Source organism: Aythya fuligula, chromosome 2, assembly GCF_009819795.1.
Source record: "Aythya fuligula isolate bAytFul2 chromosome 2, bAytFul2.pri, whole genome shotgun sequence".
Lineage (NCBI taxonomy): Eukaryota > Metazoa > Chordata > Aves > Anseriformes > Anatidae > Aythya > Aythya fuligula.
The window spans coordinates 22,912,348-22,931,029 of record NC_045560.1 but is presented as its reverse complement, the minus strand read 5'-3'; the positions used below and the strand labels follow the sequence as shown (position 1 = coordinate 22,931,029).

Genomic DNA, 18,682 nt, shown 5'->3' with positions numbered 1-18,682 from the left:
GCTTAATGAACCTTCCTCAAATTCAAGCTTTTCCAATTATTGGTAAAAATTTAACTTCATACCTTTGTTGATGGCATCTTTATCAAAAAACATATCATCCTTGATGCGAGAACTGCAGTCATCTCCTCCCCAGAATCGGTCACAAACACATTTTATTTCATTGCTACAAACCTGTAGCCAAAAGTGTAGCTCAGAATAAAATAATAAAATTCACCTATTCCCATAATTAAACTACAGTATATGTACAGTGAAACAGCACTGACTTTAACTACCTGCAAATTTCTGCAAAATATTTTTAATATATAGCAATTTTTAAATTACATATTAGATATAAATATATTAAATGTATCATTATATGTTATATATAAATATATGTAATATATTGTAACCTATTATGAAGTGTATCACATGATGGAATACATTAAGTACATTAATATGTTGCTTAACGTAATATAGAATTAGTAGAGCCATTTATAATTCCTTTGGGAGACTGATCATCAACTTTTTTTTTTTTTTTAATATGATGAAGTGGTTAATTTCAGATAATAAAGGGAGTTTTCATGCAGCGCAGAAGACAAAAGATGTTATGAGAGAAGGACTCCTTTGACCTCAGCTCAGCTATGGGGACCTGGACACTGTTTCAAACTATGTGAGACACAAAGGGACTTGCCAGGGCCACAATAAAGCCGTAGGTTCTGCACTGAGCAGAAGAGCTGCCCTGCTAGCAAGGTGCCAGCTCGCTGTTTTCTTCTCTGAAGGGAAGTAACCCTCAGACAACAAAATCCAATGACTTTGTGAACTTTCCTGGCTGTTGACACAATAAGAATCACAGAATCACAGAATTTCTAGGTTGGAAGAGACCTCAAGATCATCGAGTACAACCTCTACCTAACACTAACAATCCCCACTAAACCATATCCCTAAGCTCTACATCTAAACATCTTTTAAAGACTTCCAGGGATGGTGACTCCACCACTTCCCTGGGCAGCCTGTTCCAGTGTCCAACAACCCTTTTGGTAAAGAAGTTCTTCCTAACATCTAACCTAAAACTCCCCTGGCGCAACTTTAGCCCATTCCTCCTCGTCCTGTCACCAGGCACGTGGGAGAACAGGCCAACCCCCACCTCACTACAGCCTCCTTTAAGGTATCTGTAGAGAGCAATAAGGTCGCCCCTGAGCCTCCTTTTCTCCAGGGAATTTAATTCAAGAAGGGAATTTAAAACAGGATTTTTAAGAACAAAGCCCCAGGTTCCTCAGAAATGGGCAATAAAATCTTTATATGCTCCAGAATGTTGCACAAGGAAATATTATTAAGTTAGCTAAAGCAATGGCAAAAGCAATGGTTGGTAAGATTTTTATAAAATTAATGCATGTGACTCATTGTTTAGGATGCCTGGACTGCAAGACATTGAGTTTACTTCTATGCCTCCTCCCCCTTGCCTTTTCAAAAGTTTCTTCAGTATTAAGACTAGTAGAGTCATGCTGCTGGCTTCCCACGAGGCCTAGCTAGTCTACTACACAGCATTGGGTACTCCTCAAGAATGGATAGAAGGAATAAAGGGTATGAGAACATACACCATGTCCTGAGCAAATTTGGTTGTCTGTGGTGCCTGGGCAGGTGCTGAAGTTGAAGGACTCAGTGGGGAGGCAGCGATGCTCGAGGCACACCATGTTCGGCCCGCACGGTGTCCCGTTCTCCACGTAGCCCAGGTCCGTCTCCTCATCAAGCTTCACATGGCCACCACTTCAAGACAAGAAGAACACCCCAGAGACTTGTGCTGTTACCAGACAGGACTGCTTGAGAAACTGGGCTCTGGGCTGCTACCTTCATTTCTGTCTCCTTTATATAATGCCCAGGACCAGGGAAGAGTAAGCACTGGCTTATTCATCTCACCAGCCTTAACGTAAAACAAACTACAATGGAGTATATCTACATCAAACAAATATAATGGTGAACACAAAGACCATTTTTCTTGTATAAGAGTTTGTGTTGTATAAAACATTGATTTTATATGTGTAGGACTTTGCTTCATCTTACAGCTGTGAGAAGCTATGAGAACACACCAGGTCTATAATTGGGATTCAGTTAACATATGGCAACGTATTAAGCTGCCAGTTAGTTTTGGTAATGCAGCACATGTCTAAGTGTTTTCAGTACATTTAGTACCCTACAAACATTAAAGAACGTAGTATGAAGAGGCCAGAGAAGAGAATTATGTCTCTACAGGCAAAACTGACTACCATACAGAGGGGTCTGCAAAACAGCTGAGCTCCCCACACACAGTCAAGTTCCTGAAGTTTACCAAAGCTTGAGCTGGAATAATGATTAATGGGACTTTTTTTTTTTTTTTTTTTTTAATCAAAACATTTGTTCTCTACTTAGGAATGAGAAAGTTGCTTTTCCATGCAAGATGGATATTAATTGTTCTATTTTCAGGATTTCCAATTACCTGCAATTGTAGACTTTTCCAAACTGCAAGACAGACGATGTGATTTCACCATCAAGTTCTCCAAGCCTGGGCACGCTAGATATATTTGAGCACAGAAGGTATCCACAAAGCACATCCCTGTATTGAGAGAATAAACAGACGCTCACCAAAAAAAAATTAAATTAAAATGCATGATCAAAAAATGTGCTTTTGTTCACTTGCTTTGTAACATGTTTGCTATTTCTTGCTTTTCTCTCACTGACAGTAACTCCCATAAATAATGTTCTGTTTCCCACAAAAATTATTCTCCTCAGCGCTTATACTGGGGGAGGAGGCTTTTTACGATGCATTATCAAAAACGCTCTGCAAATGGGGAACTGTCAAGAACAAATCACGTCAAACTGATTTAATATCCTATAAAGATACAGTAACTGCCCCACAGAGAAGTGGTACCTGCTGTTTTTAGACAAACATATGACATATGTAAGGGAACTAGAGACAGACGCTGAAGGGACTTCACAACTTGTGTGCAGAGCCTGGTGCGTTGTCAAAATAGAAGGCTCAGGTCTTTCCCATGTTACGATGTGTTTTAGTCAATGAGTTGTAATGGAACAAAATTAAGGTTCTCAAATCTGTACAGAGAGCTGGAAAAGGCCATTAGTTCACATGTAGGCAGGATTAGAATTTATACAGCATTGACAAAATAAACTACTGAAAAAAACAGGATGCAGTTTGGTGAGGCCTGGAGAAAAGTTTAAAGTGGGCAGAAATAATCAGCTGCATAAATACAGAATGTGAAATACCAGCTTAGGCAGCAACTTGAAAGAAAAGATGTGGAGGGCTACAATACAATGAAAACTGAACAAAATTCAGCTATGCAAAGGCACAGCAGAAAAAGCACACAATGTTCTGGGATGTGAAACAACAGGCTACCTCTAAGGCACACTGAATAATCTCTCTGCTCCCTTTTGCCATGCTAGAACCACCAAGAGTACAAGGACCACTTTTGGTCCAAGTGTTCCCAAAGCTCAGATGGTGCTCTCTTGCTTGATATCAACTCATTTTGGCATTCCACTCCCTCAAGACTTTCCTGCACTATGGTTTGCAGAAGATGACCTCAGGTCAGGAAAAGTCTGTTCAGTACAGAGGCTTTTTGAACCTCTTCGTGACATCTAAAGAACTGTAGCAGGGATAAAAATCCCCCACCAGCTGTTTCCTAAATGGATCAACTTACTGTTTATTGCACTGTATCCAAGAGTCCTTGTCTCTCCCACAGTTTCCTTTCTCAGTCCCTTCAATATTCAGCTTCTCGTAGCAGTACCTGTCAGCAGCTGTCACTTCTAAAAATAGAAACAAATCTCTTCTAAGATGGTGAAGACTTTGAAAAGTGAAGTCCTGGGAAATGGGGATGCACAAAAAAGGGGGAAAACTTCCCAATCTGTCAGCTGCAGTATCATGGTCTGCAGGTGGGCAGTGAAACTCTGCACAGTAATATCAATGAAAAGTTTTATGCTGGCACACAGGATTGTTTTAAGATTTTGTTCATATTGATCAGGTTCATTGGTCCAAAATGCCCCAAAGCTGCTGAAATAAATCAATAAATATGAGTATAGGCTTCCTAGGTGGTTGTTAATGAGGAGTTAAGCATACTACTTCAGAATAATACCAGTAAGTTAATCAACACTAGAGAGAGCTGGAAAAGAGAAGAAAAAGACAGAGGACAGGGGCATAGAGGGAGTTATGTTTCTCTTTTAATCAAAGCTAATCAGCATCAAAGCATGCTCTGGAAGCATCCCATTAACCGTGAAGCCCACATAACCTCATATCCTTACAGGAGGTGCCAGGTGAATTGCTCACACGAGACCTCCAGGTGTTACCATTCAAGTAATCCTGCTGATCTGGATAAGCTTTCAAAAGGCAATGATCTGTTTGAGTCAGACTCCAAACTAAATTTGAACTCCCATCTTTCTGTGACTTGCATGAGGAACTTATCTTAAGTGTTGGCTGCATTCCTATGATTTCCCAACATAAAGAATTCATTCAACATGCTTTTCATCTACCAAAGGTCCTGTGTAAACATGTCACCAAAACTGTTGTAGTCTGCACACTATTTATATAACTGTGTAACACATCTGGTATCCAATAGTGGTATTTCATAGGACCATACAGAAATTCCTGCACACTTTCAACACAGCTAAAGACATAAATGACATCTTTTTGTACTGCAATGCAACTTAATTCATATTTTCCAGTCTTGGAAAATGATTCAAGCTCTCCTATAGCTAGAACATTGCCAGTCAAACATAAAGCAGTAGAAAGTAACTGCAGACTAGAAAAATAACTACAGATATCATGTGCTTGATAAGATGATTTAATTTATCATCCAGACCAAAAGAATCACTCACTTTTACCTACTGGTGAGCATGGTTCTCATACATATGCAAGTTCTTTTGAAATTCCAGTTTTTGCTGAATGATGGCAAAGTACATATTGTGCCCCATAAAAATATTTTCAGCACCCAACAAGCATCATTCCAGAAAGCCTTGTCTTTGAACAGGGATATGCAGCCTATGTGCTGGACTGAGACCTATCTTTATTGAGCATCCAGTACAATTTCTTTGATCTTCCTTACATTCCAAAATAGGCTGCAGGTCTGGCTAATGAATAGCTTATGTCAAAAAAAAAGTAGCAATGGACTTGCTATCTAGTGAACTAGGTGATGTACTCAGTACTAAAACACCTACAATCAGTCATGCAAGAAACAAACAAATGATTACTCAAAACAAAACAAAACAAAACAAACAAACAAAAAAAATCCTCAAGGACAAAATTCAAAATAGAGCATAATTCTGGTTCACAGCCAATATTTTTCATAACATACAGTCCTGGATGGTTTTAATAATTCTGAATAGGCCTCTTCCCATAATTTTTCTTATTTAAGATAATTTTTCAAGCAGTATGAACAACCAACTTAGAAATATTAATATTTACTCACTTTCACCCCAGATATATTTACACTGACGGTCTCTGGTTTTACATCTTCCCCCAAAACAAATGCCCTAAAAAGAAAGAAAAGATACAGAATAAACTTCAAATAAGCTGCTTTTCAAAAAAGGATGTTTAACTTGCCACCTTTTCTAGTGAGGCAGCTAATGCATGACTCTACTTTCTATTCATTTAAATGCTTAGCTCCAAAATTTGACCAGCACCTCAAGTTCAGGAAAATTGATAGCACTGTCTCAAGTGACTTACAAAGATCTCAAGCCATATTCTATAAAAAGTAATCCATAAAAGCAGTAAGAATGTAAAAGAAATTGAAATTGTATTTACCTGCTTGTTATCACATGAATATCCATCCATTTTATGAATATTGGGAGAACACTATTGAAAGAGAAAATAACTAATAGATCATTCAGACAAGCTTGGAAATGAAGTGTACAACAAATGGCATATGGAAAATTATTTCATTTTCATGTTTTCTTCTGGGCTTACACCAGATTTAATACATTTTTTATATACCTTACTATACAAAACAGTAACATTCATAGTGACTGAAAGACTACCAGGTTGTTTTTGTTTGTGTAGTTGGTTGGTTGATTAGGTTTGGTTTGTGTGTTTTTTTTTCATCTCTATGATATAAGATATAAAAATCACCTGACTGGAGTTTCCTGTGCAGTTCTCTGCAATATCACAGTCATTCACTGCTTCTCGGCACAAAACTCCTTTAGGTTCAAACTGGAAAAAAAGGACAGAAAGTCATTGTCTTGGTTTCTCCATTGCCTTAAATGCAATACTTTCTTTGTGACTTAACTAAAATAAAAAATAGGAAATTTTCAGGTGCTGACTGAATTGGGAAGATTTTCCTTTCCTCATTTGGGATGTTGCACCACTCAGGCCATAGGCTGTTTGCTGGTGCATCAAGCTCAGGGACAAGCAGGATGAGTGTTGTCCTGGGGCCCATGACCCTGGGACATATCACACTGACACTGCAGTGGCTTTCGGCATTATTCTGACCGGGCCATTCCACCTTTTTGTGATTCTTTCACTTGTTAAACAGAGTTATCTTGACCTTCTTTATGAATTCACTTAAGATCTAGGGATCAAGAACACTATAAAGCTATTCGTATAATCCTTGTGATTATTACAAAGCCCCATTCCTGTTATAGGACAAACTATTCGTTCCATTGAATTCCATGTGACTTGACACCAGCTTCTAAGTCACCAGATATTTAACAATGAAAAATGTACCAATGAGCATGTATGTGTTCACAATCTGGTTAAAGACTGCCACTGTAAAGCCTCAAGACCTATAAAAGCAGGAAGACATCCCACTAAGGGCAGCTGCTATGGTCATGGGCATACTACAGAGCCCTTACTTTCCCTGGAAGGTTTCTTAAGCCTGTGCTACCCAGATCATTCTGCAGTTGTGCAACTTTTTGCTGCATCTGCATGCACTGGGGCGTTGTTTGGGACAAGTGCTATCTCTGCAGCTGGTGTGAGCAAGTACATGTCAGTGGAAGAGCAAGACCCTGGTACTTTCTCAACCTTCAGCTTATCTTCTCCCTACCTGTCTGGAAAAATGCAGGCAATAATGTCAGAGATGCTACAAGATGCTGGGATGTGGACTCACCAAGGTTTGCATGCAAGCCCTTTTCACTCTTGTTTTCAGGCAGGGTACAGCAGGGAGAAGATAATGTCGAGTATGGGAACTGCTAGTATAAGGGCTTTTGAGCTGTCCTGCTTAATATCTCCTAGGGACATGTGTTTTACAAAAATCTGCCCTTCTCCTCATTTGCTCACCTTCACCATTCTGTACATAGACAAGCCCTTGTCTCATTTGCAAAGGAAAAAAATATATTTTTTTTTTCCAAGAGTCTTTAGTATGATGCCCATGTGACAAATACTTGAACAAAATTCACCCACACTGGCAATCTGCTATTTTTTTTTTGTTACATTAAAAAAAGGAATGCGCTTAGGCAACTGTGATCGGTTCCAGCATTATCTGTGCTTTTTCTTTTTTTAACATTCAGATGAGCACAGTCAAGAATGTGGCCTGCAGTTATTATTAATGTTCCTCCCAAGGAAATGAAACCCTCAAATGATGAGATAAAAATATCACACATAGTACACCATCACCATGCTAACACCATTAATAATAATTAACATTATTATTAAATGAGCATCAACAATTATTTGAAGCCATATTAAGCTGTGCTCCCTCACAGCTAAGATCTGGCTAAATCTGTTTTACTGTTTATTGATGTATCAGGAAGAATATCCTATGGTTTACACAGGGCTTGATTCCCTTTATCTGGTGGGATTTCAGTCAGTGCAAACATAAGGAGACGCAGGCAGACCTAACTGAAATTGAAGTCAGGTGTCTTTTAGATGAATATTTCTGAATGCTTCTGGTAGATTATCTTTTTTTATTTCTTTCCTTCTTTCTTTTTTTTTTTTTTTTTAACCACATCCTTTTCTCAGGCTCTTTGTGGTATGATTTTCCCATTCAGCCTCACAGGGACAAATCCAGAGCAATGCATCATGCATTATGGGAGTGACATAAAGACAAAACATGTTTGAACAAAGATGTCTAATGAAATGTCACAGGACTTCCTCAGATCTGAAACTGGAAGGTTTAGATTCTCCTCTGTTTGACCAGAGTCCCTACTGCAAAAAGCCAAATCTAAAAGGCAGAGAACTGCCCCAGAACAAAACAGTTTTCAGACAGTTTTAAAAGGCAAGCTTTCAGAAAAGGAAATACAGCGTCTGAGATAAAAACCACACATGCTGTGATGCCTGCAGTCAGCTGGCTGTGCTGCTGCCTGGAGGCTGCTCTTACCCGACACTTCCGACAGCAAAGCCCATTGCTGCACTGGGAGCCTGCCGTCAGGGTGCACGTGTTGCAGCACTCTCCTCCTTCACTGGCACACTCCTGAGGAACACAGACACTTGTAGCAGAATACACGAGAAAAGCAGATAAGCCCCACACCTCTCGTATTCCATCTTATCTTAGTGTGCTACCCAAACAGATTTTTAACCAGGCTTCTGGGCACCTGGAGGCAGAGGAAAGCATGTACTGTGGGGCATGAAGATGCTGCACAGCTGTTTGCTGTGCAATACAATAAATCATTTTCCTAATTTCACAACATCAGTCATTAAATACTGACATTTGAACACTGACCAGAGACATGTTTCCATCAAGTAATACACTTTATAATTTTTAAGGCCTGATTTTGCATAGGTAGCTATTTCTATTATTCTTTAAAATTGATGTGGTGATAAAATATAAAAGTGCTAATCATGTTGGAAAAGGTGAGAAATTATGAATCCTTTGCTCCAGAACCTTAGCATTGCCTGTCTTCCTCCACTTAACATTAAGAGCAGTCACGGGTATCTCCTGGAGAATCTTGTAGCTAATTTTAAGCACAATGCACTTACCGATATCGACCCACAGTCACACTCTTCTCCATCTTCCACAAAGCCATTGCCACATTCTGGAGGATCCAGAAGCTGCAGGACAAAATCAGAAATCAAAGGGCTTGTCTCTCCTAAGGAAATCAGTGTCACACTTTTTCCATACAACATGTTTTATATGGCTAGAACTACAAATGGCTTGATTGAAACACAGTACCAAACCCAGGGAGAAGCAGATTATAAACAAAACAGATGAAATGTGCAGACCAAACAACACCTAACTCAGCAGTTGTGCAGTTACATGGAGTATTCTGCAATGGAGTGACATTTTCACAGCAGATTCAGTTCAGGCAGAAGCCACAGTCAGAAAGAAAATGTGTGACAGTAAAACAACATCACATTTTCATTATTGTCACAGAAGTTGTAGTCATTCTGGAATTCAAGTGACGAGGGCTGTGTCAGTTTGAATCCTGCACTATGCCTTCAGAAAGAATAATCATAAAGAATGTCATTTGGGACCACACCACATGGCTCAGAAATGCAGGAAGAGTGAAGAGGCTGGGATTTTTTGTCAGTTCTTGCTACAGTCAGATGCTATTTCCTTCTCTTTTTCCTTTACCACAGTCAGGAACTTGCAGCAGTTTCCCACAACCTTGTGTCTCTGGCAGATAAGAAAGTGTAGCTGGTGAGTCTTCTTCCCTTATTCTCTTTCCCTTCTGTCTCCCCACTAAACTGTACCTTAAAATGTCTAATTCATGGAATCATAGAATATCTGAGTTGGAAGGGACCCAAGAGGATCATCAAGTCCAATTCCTGGGTCCCCAAAGGACGACCCAAAAAAAAGTAGATCAGATCATGTGTCTGAGAACACTGTCTGTCCAATTTGTATACTTGTAGTAGTACTTTCTTTTCCCAGAGGCTAGATTCATTCACTGTACTTTACACAGCACCCATGCTATGCTCTTTTAATGGACACTTATATTCTGTTCTTTCCAGTTTCATTTCCCTTTTCCTAAGATTTCTAAAGGTAATTCTTTGAAAAGAAAATATATTTTTTCCTTTGGGCATAAGAAAACATAATAGTAACTTTTATTGCATAAATGGGAAGGTAAAGAAGTGCATCATGAAGACAGCCTGAAATCACAGTTCTCCAAATTAAACTAGGATCATTCTACAAACCTCTCTGCTTACAAGCCATCTGCACAAGTAGTTCAGTCATGGTGTAGAGTGGCTCTCTCTGGCTGCTGCCTTTCTACCAGTAGCCCACAGGATGGAGCATCACTCCACATACTCTGCCACAAACCAGTTTGTGGCACTGACTGAAAGGTATTATTGGATCCCCCAGCTGAAATGGAAATTCAACTGCAGCATGCAAAGCATGTGTAGAATGTTACATTAAATATAAGCAAGCAATTATCTGTCAGAGTTATTAAGGAGTTGCTAAAACTGCTTGTTTCCTAAATATTTTTCCAGAAAGCTTAACTTCTTCAGTATCTCTAGGTGTGCTGCACAATGCAGACAAGTAGATGACCATAACAGAGGGTTCTGACTTAAAACATAGGGCCAATTTGTTGCAGTATGCAGGTGCAACTAAATATGAAATGAAAGAAAAAAAAATACATAGCTTAACCCCAAAAGTTATTATATAATTCATCTATTCATTTGAAAAAACCTTATGCTCAATCTGCTTTAGGAGTCATTAATGTAATTTTGGGGTTACAGCTGATGTTACAGTGGAGCACTGTCAAACACCGCACCTTGACACATCAGTTTTATCTCGTAATTCTTGAAAAGCAGAAATAAATTGGTGTTTCACCACCCTTGCTAGAAAACAACTATATTTGACAGCCTTGTGAATTAGACAGACATCCTTTGTTAATAAATTCAACACAAACCAAACAACAGTACATAGAAGAGTCTAAATCACCCTGGCTTCCACATCTGACTTTCACATTTTTCTATGTCATTAGAAAAAAATTCAAATGCCACTAATCTAAATTGAGATCAGAATAATTGTATTTTTCAGAGTGACAGATGTGTAAATGAACATAATCTCAAAAGCAAGCCCTAGTAAAACAGCATTACACTATGGAAAATATCCACTCAGCAAAGAAATAAAACCATCAACATCCCTCTCTCTGTCTGTAATGAAATGAGAAAAACCAAACTTCTAAAATGAAGGAACATTTTAAAGAGTGAGAAAACCTTACATCTTATTAATGTATCACAGTGCTTTCTCTCCACTTTTAATATGTTCTTCAATGAAAAGGAGGCAAAACTTTGAGAAATAAGCAAACACAGCTTATCCAGATGTCATGAATTTTCTTCCTCTCCTTAAAATTTATTGAAAATCTGTGGCTGGCAGAAGATATGCTTTTCCTCAGCCACACCAGGAGGAACATGCTCACACCAGAACTGACTTTCTTTTTTATATTGTGACCATCTTGGCTACCAACTCATTTTCCCACATTGGACTGTTTGCCTTAGCCTCTTTCCTTTGTTTTTTGAAAGACAGCCATTAAACAGAGGATGTTTTATGATGTTTATGTAGAAAAGACTCAAGATCATCATCCTGATTACTGTATGTTTTAACATATGCTTCAGTAAATGGAGCAGGAATATTCTGAAACCCTGCTGCAAATACTCCATTGTAGTAAGTGCTTACATCTTGGCTGGAGTTTCTTTAGCCCTGCTTTGTATTTATTTCTCTGATATATCTCAGCTTATCATTTCATATGAATATAGCTCTTTAGCTGGACAAAGTTCAGACATGAGAAGCAAAGAAAAGGAGAATACTTTCAAGAGATTTTCCCCACTTCTCTTAATTTCCAAGACTCATGCAGAAAGAACTCTGATTTCATCCTTTAAGACAAATTTGGAGGGGACATGTCAGTCATTCAGCAGGTCCTGATGCTTTTGTAGCTCTTTCTTCCTCCCAGCAGCTTCATTGCATCTGTCCCCTGCTTCTCTCCTGCTCTGCCCCTTCCAGCATCAGAAACATTAGGCCAAGTTCTCAAAATCTCTTCTGAAAGCCACTGTAAAAACTTTGCCTTCTTCAAGAAGGAGATGACTAGAACCATTTGTAAACAATGGCAGCTGTAAAGCCACTTGGATGCACAGCTGTGCACACCCTGCTGCAGTGTCTTCATCTTGAGACAAATGTGAAATAAAACCAATCTTACTTCAACTTCCAGAGATTCACAGCCAATGACATACAGTCCAAAGTTAATTAAAATTAAAGATGTGCAAAAATTTACCAAGGCACTTGAAGTCTCAGCTAATAAATTCAGCAGTATGCTGTGTTTGCCGTATCCAGAACAAAATTGCATGAGGGATCAGAGCCTGTGAGAACTCTCTTGGATATGAAACTACTTATTAAAAACAGATTTAAATATAATTTCCTAAATAGTACAGACTAAAATCAGCTAATTTCACTCAGATGTTACCAGGAAGTTTGGAAAGTAAAGACAAAACAAAACCTCAAAATTAACGTGTTTGTTTGTTTGTTTGTTTCCCCAATATTATCACTTTAATTTTTCTTGGTTTCATTTAATACCTTGGTTGGTTTATTGAAAAGGCAGGATCCACCTCCATTATTTAAAAATTCATGATACTCTTCAATATCACACTTGGAGAACTTTCTTGGAAGATAATACCTGAAAAGAAATAAGGTAGCAGCATTATCTTCTATAGTGCTTTTTATAGTATATTTTCTTTCTTCAAAGTAGTTGTAAAGAAATATAATGTTATACATTAGAAAAGGTGCTAAAAATACACTGTTCAGCATCAGAGTGAAGATATTTGCTTGAAATTAGTTTAAAATCTTAAATCATTTTCATAAATGGCAAACATCTTTTAACAACAACACAGAGCTCATGAAAAGTGAGAAGTATAAAAGATTTCCCCAAGTTTTATGCCAAACATCACAAATCCTATTACTCAAGGTGTAGTTCTCACAGACATGGACAGTTCCACTAAAGGGCCTGATCTCAGAAAGACATTTATTTCTTCCTGTACTTACCACAAGAGACTACAACTGCCTTACCCACACAGCGTCCTTTTAAAGATTGCTTATGGTTCATTTCTCTCTTAGATGAAATTGCTCTCTTGGACCACAGATTTTTTTTATAATAGAGTTATACCATTTTAAGACGTGTTTCTAATGAACATCAGCTAACATTTCAGCTTCCCTCTCTTGTGCCCCACTGAATGAAATTCATTTGAGCACAGATTGCCAATCTGAGGTGCACTTCAAAGCAATATGAGCCTTAACAGATGCAAAGAATCTTTTTGCATGGATCTTTTCCACAGGGAAAGAGCTCTTTCCAAAGTAACTTAAGTGATCTTTGTATTTAGCCCTTAGTCATGACTTATGCTTCAAACAGATTTTGGAGTCTCAAGGGCTTTCCTGTATCAGCTCATCACTGGATAAAAAAAAAAGTAATGTTAGCAGAAATACTACATAAAATAATCCTACATTACCAGGAATGATGGCTTGCAAAACATAATCTCTAGTGTTTAGGACTTAGGTCTAAATACTGAAGAGAATGTGGAATTTAACTTCCTTTAATAATAATCTATATATAAATACGTAGTTTTTTCAAGTGCCTAATTATTTTAAAGGTTTGGACTTCAGATAAAGAATGTAAAGAATGTTAGATGAGGAATCACTTTTTACAAGACCGAAGAATGACTACCACATTGACTTTTTAATATACTAAAAATCAGAACAATCCTACCTACCTTGTTTTTAGTTAAACAAGGTAAAAAAAAGGCACAACAGATTCTTCCAAAGAGTTTTCAATTAAATGAGTTTTTTTGTTTGTTTGTTTTTGTTGTTTAAAATTGTTCTGTCCAAAAAGCTATTGTGAAAATTTGCAAGTCAGATTGAAATTTTTTTTAAAAATTGGAGTACTGTTTGGATCTAAAAGTAGACTATACTTTAATTCATATGCATGAAGACAGGTCTGTAATATGAAGAATTAAGGTCTGAACACACACACACACACACACACACACACACACACACACACACACTGGAAAGCATCATCAAAATCTCCCCAGTGATATTATGTGTGGGTATAAGCATACCAAACCTCCAATGGCAAAAGCTTTTTTAGTGTTATTACACAAACTAGAGGATAAAAAGTGAAACCTGTAGATGAAAGACTGCAACCGAACCACTAAAAGTGAGACATATTAAAAAATTTGATCCCGGTATTTTACAGATTCGGATGCGTCATTGTTTGTTTCCACAACTCAGCAGCAAATTCACAGAAGAAAAGAAGTGAAACATGGTTCTGCTTCTTTGCAATAATCTGAGTTGGTTGTTGAGCTTCTGTATTCAGTGAGTTAAACCAGTGATCAATACAAACTAATGATCCTCATATCCTCTCATTAACTCATTCATGCATTTCTTTGAAAGTGTCTATTATAAGTATGTTTTACAGGTAATACTTTACTTCCTGCAACATTAATCCACACAAACTAGTCCACTGAAAGACAAAAGGCAAACATTTTCATGCTTTATGTCATTGTATGTAAGACTTGACTTTCCTCTAATGAATGCCTTACCCGGTGTCTCCCATTATGCATCCTGACCACGTGTCCTCACACTTACACTCACCTGACAACAAAAAGGTAAAATTTACATCTTAAGTCTTGTGAGTACAAAATATGTTTCTTATCACAAAAATCACACTGTAATCAACTCACTTGCAGATTTAAATACAATTAAATTGAAAAGAATCAATTGCTCCTTTATGCACGCCTTAACTTAAGTATATCAATGCACAATGACAAGCCTTCTTTCAAAAACAATACATGATTCTGTGCATTCCTAAGCTTTGAAACTAGGTTCTGTTTTTCTTTCCTTCCCTTAAATGAAGTCAGACTAAATTGCAATGTCAGCTTCTGGCCCTTGCAAATCATGAGTCAGCTCTCCTGCCTTCTCCCATGCCATGATATTAGATCCCCAAATGTTCAGAGTAAAAAAAAAAAAAAAAAAAAAAAAAATCAGTTTAATCTATCTTCTAAGTTTTTAGTTCTCTTCTACACCTATGCTAATGTGAATGAGGAAATTTTAGCTTGAAAAAAAAAAACAAACAATAATGCACACAAAAATGGATAACACAGACTGTAAATATGACACAGTACAGATGGATCCAGCAGCTTTTTTCCCTTCCTTCCCTACATGCTCCCAGGCATGCAGAGTGCAGCCCTCTCCTCTGCTTTCAAAACTATCCTTTGTGCCTGCTTCTACGTATATGCTCTGCACATATGTTTTTTTATCCTTCTGTTCCTGCAATTTGCACTACTGTAACACATGAACAACTGTTTGCTGCTCCCATTTTAATAGTACAATTAGAAAGGAAATGAGGCTCTGCCCAACAATTGTGTCTCCTCCTTCCCTACCCAAAAGCTTGGCCTTCTCCTGTGGTCAACCATAAAAAAGGGGAGCCACCTCCACTATTATTTTCACTTTCCCCCTGTCCCAATATCAGGTTAATTATATGCAGCTAGAAGATGAGTACTGAAGATGTAGGTAGCACAGAGCATCTGTCCGATATTTCCAAGTATCTTTATGGGCTTAAGTTGCGCCAGGGGAGTTTTAGATTGGATGTTAGGAAGAACTTCTTTACCAAAAGGGTTGTTAGACATTGGAACAGGCTGCCCAGGGAAGTGGTGGAGTCACCATCCCTGGAAGTCTTTAAAAGACGTTTAGATGTAGAGAGAGCTTAGGGATATGGTTTAGTGGGGACTGTTAGCGTTAGGTCAGAGGTTGGACTCAATGATCTTGAGGTCTCTTCCAACCTAGAAATTCTGTGATTCTGTGATTCTGTGAAAATAAAAATATGCAAACTGCAAAAATATTTGCGTGCAGATGCACCTCTGCATTATGTACTGTCTTTACATAAGTACATATGATCCAATAACTAAGCATTCCAATTCATCATTGAAATAGTTTCAAAACTGTGTTATCATTCTAATCTTCCATTGCTGGCCATGTACCGGGTCTTTGTATCACGTGAAGCAGAGCATGTGAGGTGCTTGAAGGGAGGGGGAAGATCTGAATTAAGGCCATGCAGTCAAACAGGGGTAGCTAAGAAGTTGAATTCTAAGGTTACAGTAGACAAATGGTAGCAGAAGAGTGGTAAATACAGGAGATTTGGGTCATATAGAAGAGGATTTCATTCAAGGCAAATAGTGAAAAAAGCTTTGTTGATGTTGTCAAATACAACCTGCATAACAGGATTGAGGTGGCTTATCATAATCCATAGGTTTAAAAATGTCTGTCTCTCTACCTTTGCATTGTAGGATGGCAAACATTCAGTTTGGGAATGTGACATCAATCTCCATGACATGAATGTTGACAGACATCCTTCAGGATTTATTTTTAATGAAATGAAGATACCAGTGCTACCAGCAATTACGGGCAGGAGGAAATCACAGCATGAGGAAAAAACAATGGTATGTCAGTGTCTCCTCATGTTATTATGTGAAAAATAACAGTATTCCAATACTGAATAGTATATTCATATTCTATTCATAGAATGGTTTGGGTTGGAAGGGACCTTAAAGACTATCCAGTTCCAACTCCCTGCCATGGGCAGGGTTGCTACCCACTAGATCAGGTTGCTCAGGGCCTCATTTAATCTGTTCTTGAACACCCCCAAGGATGGGTCATCCACAGCTTCTCTGGGCAGTGTGAGAAACATTTTTAACATATAAAAGAACACTGTTAAGATTCTCCAAGATTTTCTCTTAAGACGGGGTGAAAAAGCAAACCAACTTACCACTTATTAGTTTTCTTCTGTCTGAGAAAATGCCAATATTTTGGGCCAAGGTTTGTGCCAGGGTAACTGCCATTAAGTCTGTCTTTCCAAACTGAAAGAAATTAGCAAGGTAGGAAGAGTAATCAGACAGGTACAAGTATCTCAGACACAGGTGAAGCTTTGCTCATGTAAAGGCAATGAAAGGTGAAACAAGATGCACAATGGTGTAGTTCTTACTTCAGATCAGCTAGAATATGGACAAGTGAGGAACACCAAACACTGGCTTATGAACAAGTTAAATAAGAGAAAGTCTGCTTGTTTCTTGCCATTGTGTGAATGGCAAGAATATTACAGTGTCAATGACAGAATATTGCAGAATCTGCTGAGAAGTGTACTTGAACCCATATCCAACTTTACTCAAATATCATTCTTCATTTAGATATTCCTTTTATAGAGCTGTACTAAAACTCCACAGCAGCAAAGCAGCAGTAAGATATTTCAAGGAACTGCACTGATAAATTCTGTGCAGATAATTTTCCACCACTTTTTCCTCATACCAATACCCACACCTACCTCATTCACACCTCCGCCTTTAAGCAAGGAGCAGATTCCACCAGTGTGGGCTACACCGCTCCGACTGCTCTGGAATCGACTTCCCCTTTGACAAAAAGAAAAGAAAAGGAAGTTTACCCCACTCAGACCGTGAGTTTTGCATCTACCCATCCCAGTATTTACCTTTCTAATTTCCAAATGAGAAACCAACATTTGCAAATGCCAGATGCCACCACTATGCTGCTAACTATCCAAAATCAAAATGGGAAGAACAGATAACCACTCACAAACCTCACATGACAGATCAACCCCTGAAAAGTTCTACTGTCTTCTCTGTTTCTTTCCTCCTCCTTCTCATATTACCTAACATAAGAGAAAATAAGGCAGGTAGGGGACTACTTTCTATCTCACCACCCTTTTGTTCATTGACATATTTCTTCAGCAAGTGACTTCTGAAACCTGCCCTGGCACATGCTACAGGCAGAGCACAAGACATGCCACCATGCCACAATGCACGGAGGCCTGGTAAAAAAGACATGTGTCTAGTTGGGCAATGCAGATGTGGCAAAACTGAAAGGTAGATGTGTCAGTGGCCCCCTGATGCAGAGCTAGGTAGAAACTCCCCAGAACTGCAGCCGACCTCATCCAGGGGACAACTGCACTGTGAGCCTAAATTTAATGATGCCTTTGATACTGACCACATCAGCAAGAATGATTGCCAGAGACAAATGTTACCAGAGACAAAATATCCTCTATACCAGTTCAGCATAGTGATCCAGCCAAGCTGATGCAAATCAGTTTTCTCAGAGGAAAACAGAAAAACACCAAGAAACAGAATGCAATGGGCTCATTGTGCTAAACAGGAACGTTCATTTGTTACCAGTGTGCTGTCAGACTTCTACTCCCAACTCAACCATGTCTTACTCAGGAACACAACTTTAGAATTGGATATTTCAAAGCAGCCTGTGAATGCAATACCTCAAACACCAGTGGAGATAGCGTTATGAACAACTCTGGAATTAGTATTGCATTGCAATTCAGAGTCCAATCACAGGGAGAGATAGGGCCCTCTTTGTTCTAGCTAATCAACTAACATTCATGAGAACACTCCCCTCAAAGACCTTACAAGATCACCAGAAAAGATACATGAAAGATTAGAAAAAAAAAAAAATAATAATCCCATTTTACAGATACAGAACTGAGACACACAGAAACCAAAATCTGCAAGCAGCACTTGCAGATCTTACTAGTTCTTTTCACGTAGGAAGGCAATGACAGCAGCAATTAAGCATGTGTAAAAAAGCCTGAGTGGCTGGATACTGGGGCTGGATATCCTGGCACCCTACTGAAGTCATGTGAAAGTGAGGAGTTTAGGCTAAAATTATTCATAGAGGCTCCTAAACCAGTCCACAGAGAGGGATGAGAACTCAGCAGAGCAATTCACCTGGCCTGTCTCCTGCAGATCAAAATATCATGAACCTCTCCATTATTTGTGTGGATGTATTTTGCTATA

At 38.5% G+C, this 18,682-nt stretch overlaps 1 protein-coding gene across 8 annotated transcripts in view; it reads right to left on the bottom strand.

Moving 5' to 3' along the window:
* The window catches only part of ADAM22 (ADAM metallopeptidase domain 22), a 134,865-nt gene that overhangs the window by 24,759 nt on the left and 91,424 nt on the right, over positions 1-18,682 (bottom strand). For all 8 annotated transcript variants that reach the window (XM_032181626.1, XM_032181629.1, XM_032181628.1 and 5 more), the window contains exons 12-24: positions 17,191-17,275; positions 16,639-16,729; positions 14,417-14,468; positions 12,399-12,498; positions 8,867-8,938; positions 8,268-8,360; positions 6,083-6,163; positions 5,759-5,809; positions 5,424-5,487; positions 3,663-3,768; positions 2,450-2,566; positions 1,575-1,743; positions 63-171 (exon numbers count right to left, since the gene is read on the bottom strand). In XM_032181626.1, the coding sequence (XP_032037517.1) occupies positions 63-171; positions 1,575-1,743; positions 2,450-2,566; positions 3,663-3,768; positions 5,424-5,487; positions 5,759-5,809; positions 6,083-6,163; positions 8,268-8,360; positions 8,867-8,938; positions 12,399-12,498; positions 14,417-14,468; positions 16,639-16,729; positions 17,191-17,275 (1,190 nt within the window). The remainder of the gene's footprint in view (positions 1-62; positions 172-1,574; positions 1,744-2,449; positions 2,567-3,662; positions 3,769-5,423; positions 5,488-5,758; positions 5,810-6,082; positions 6,164-8,267; positions 8,361-8,866; positions 8,939-12,398; positions 12,499-14,416; positions 14,469-16,638; positions 16,730-17,190; positions 17,276-18,682) is intronic.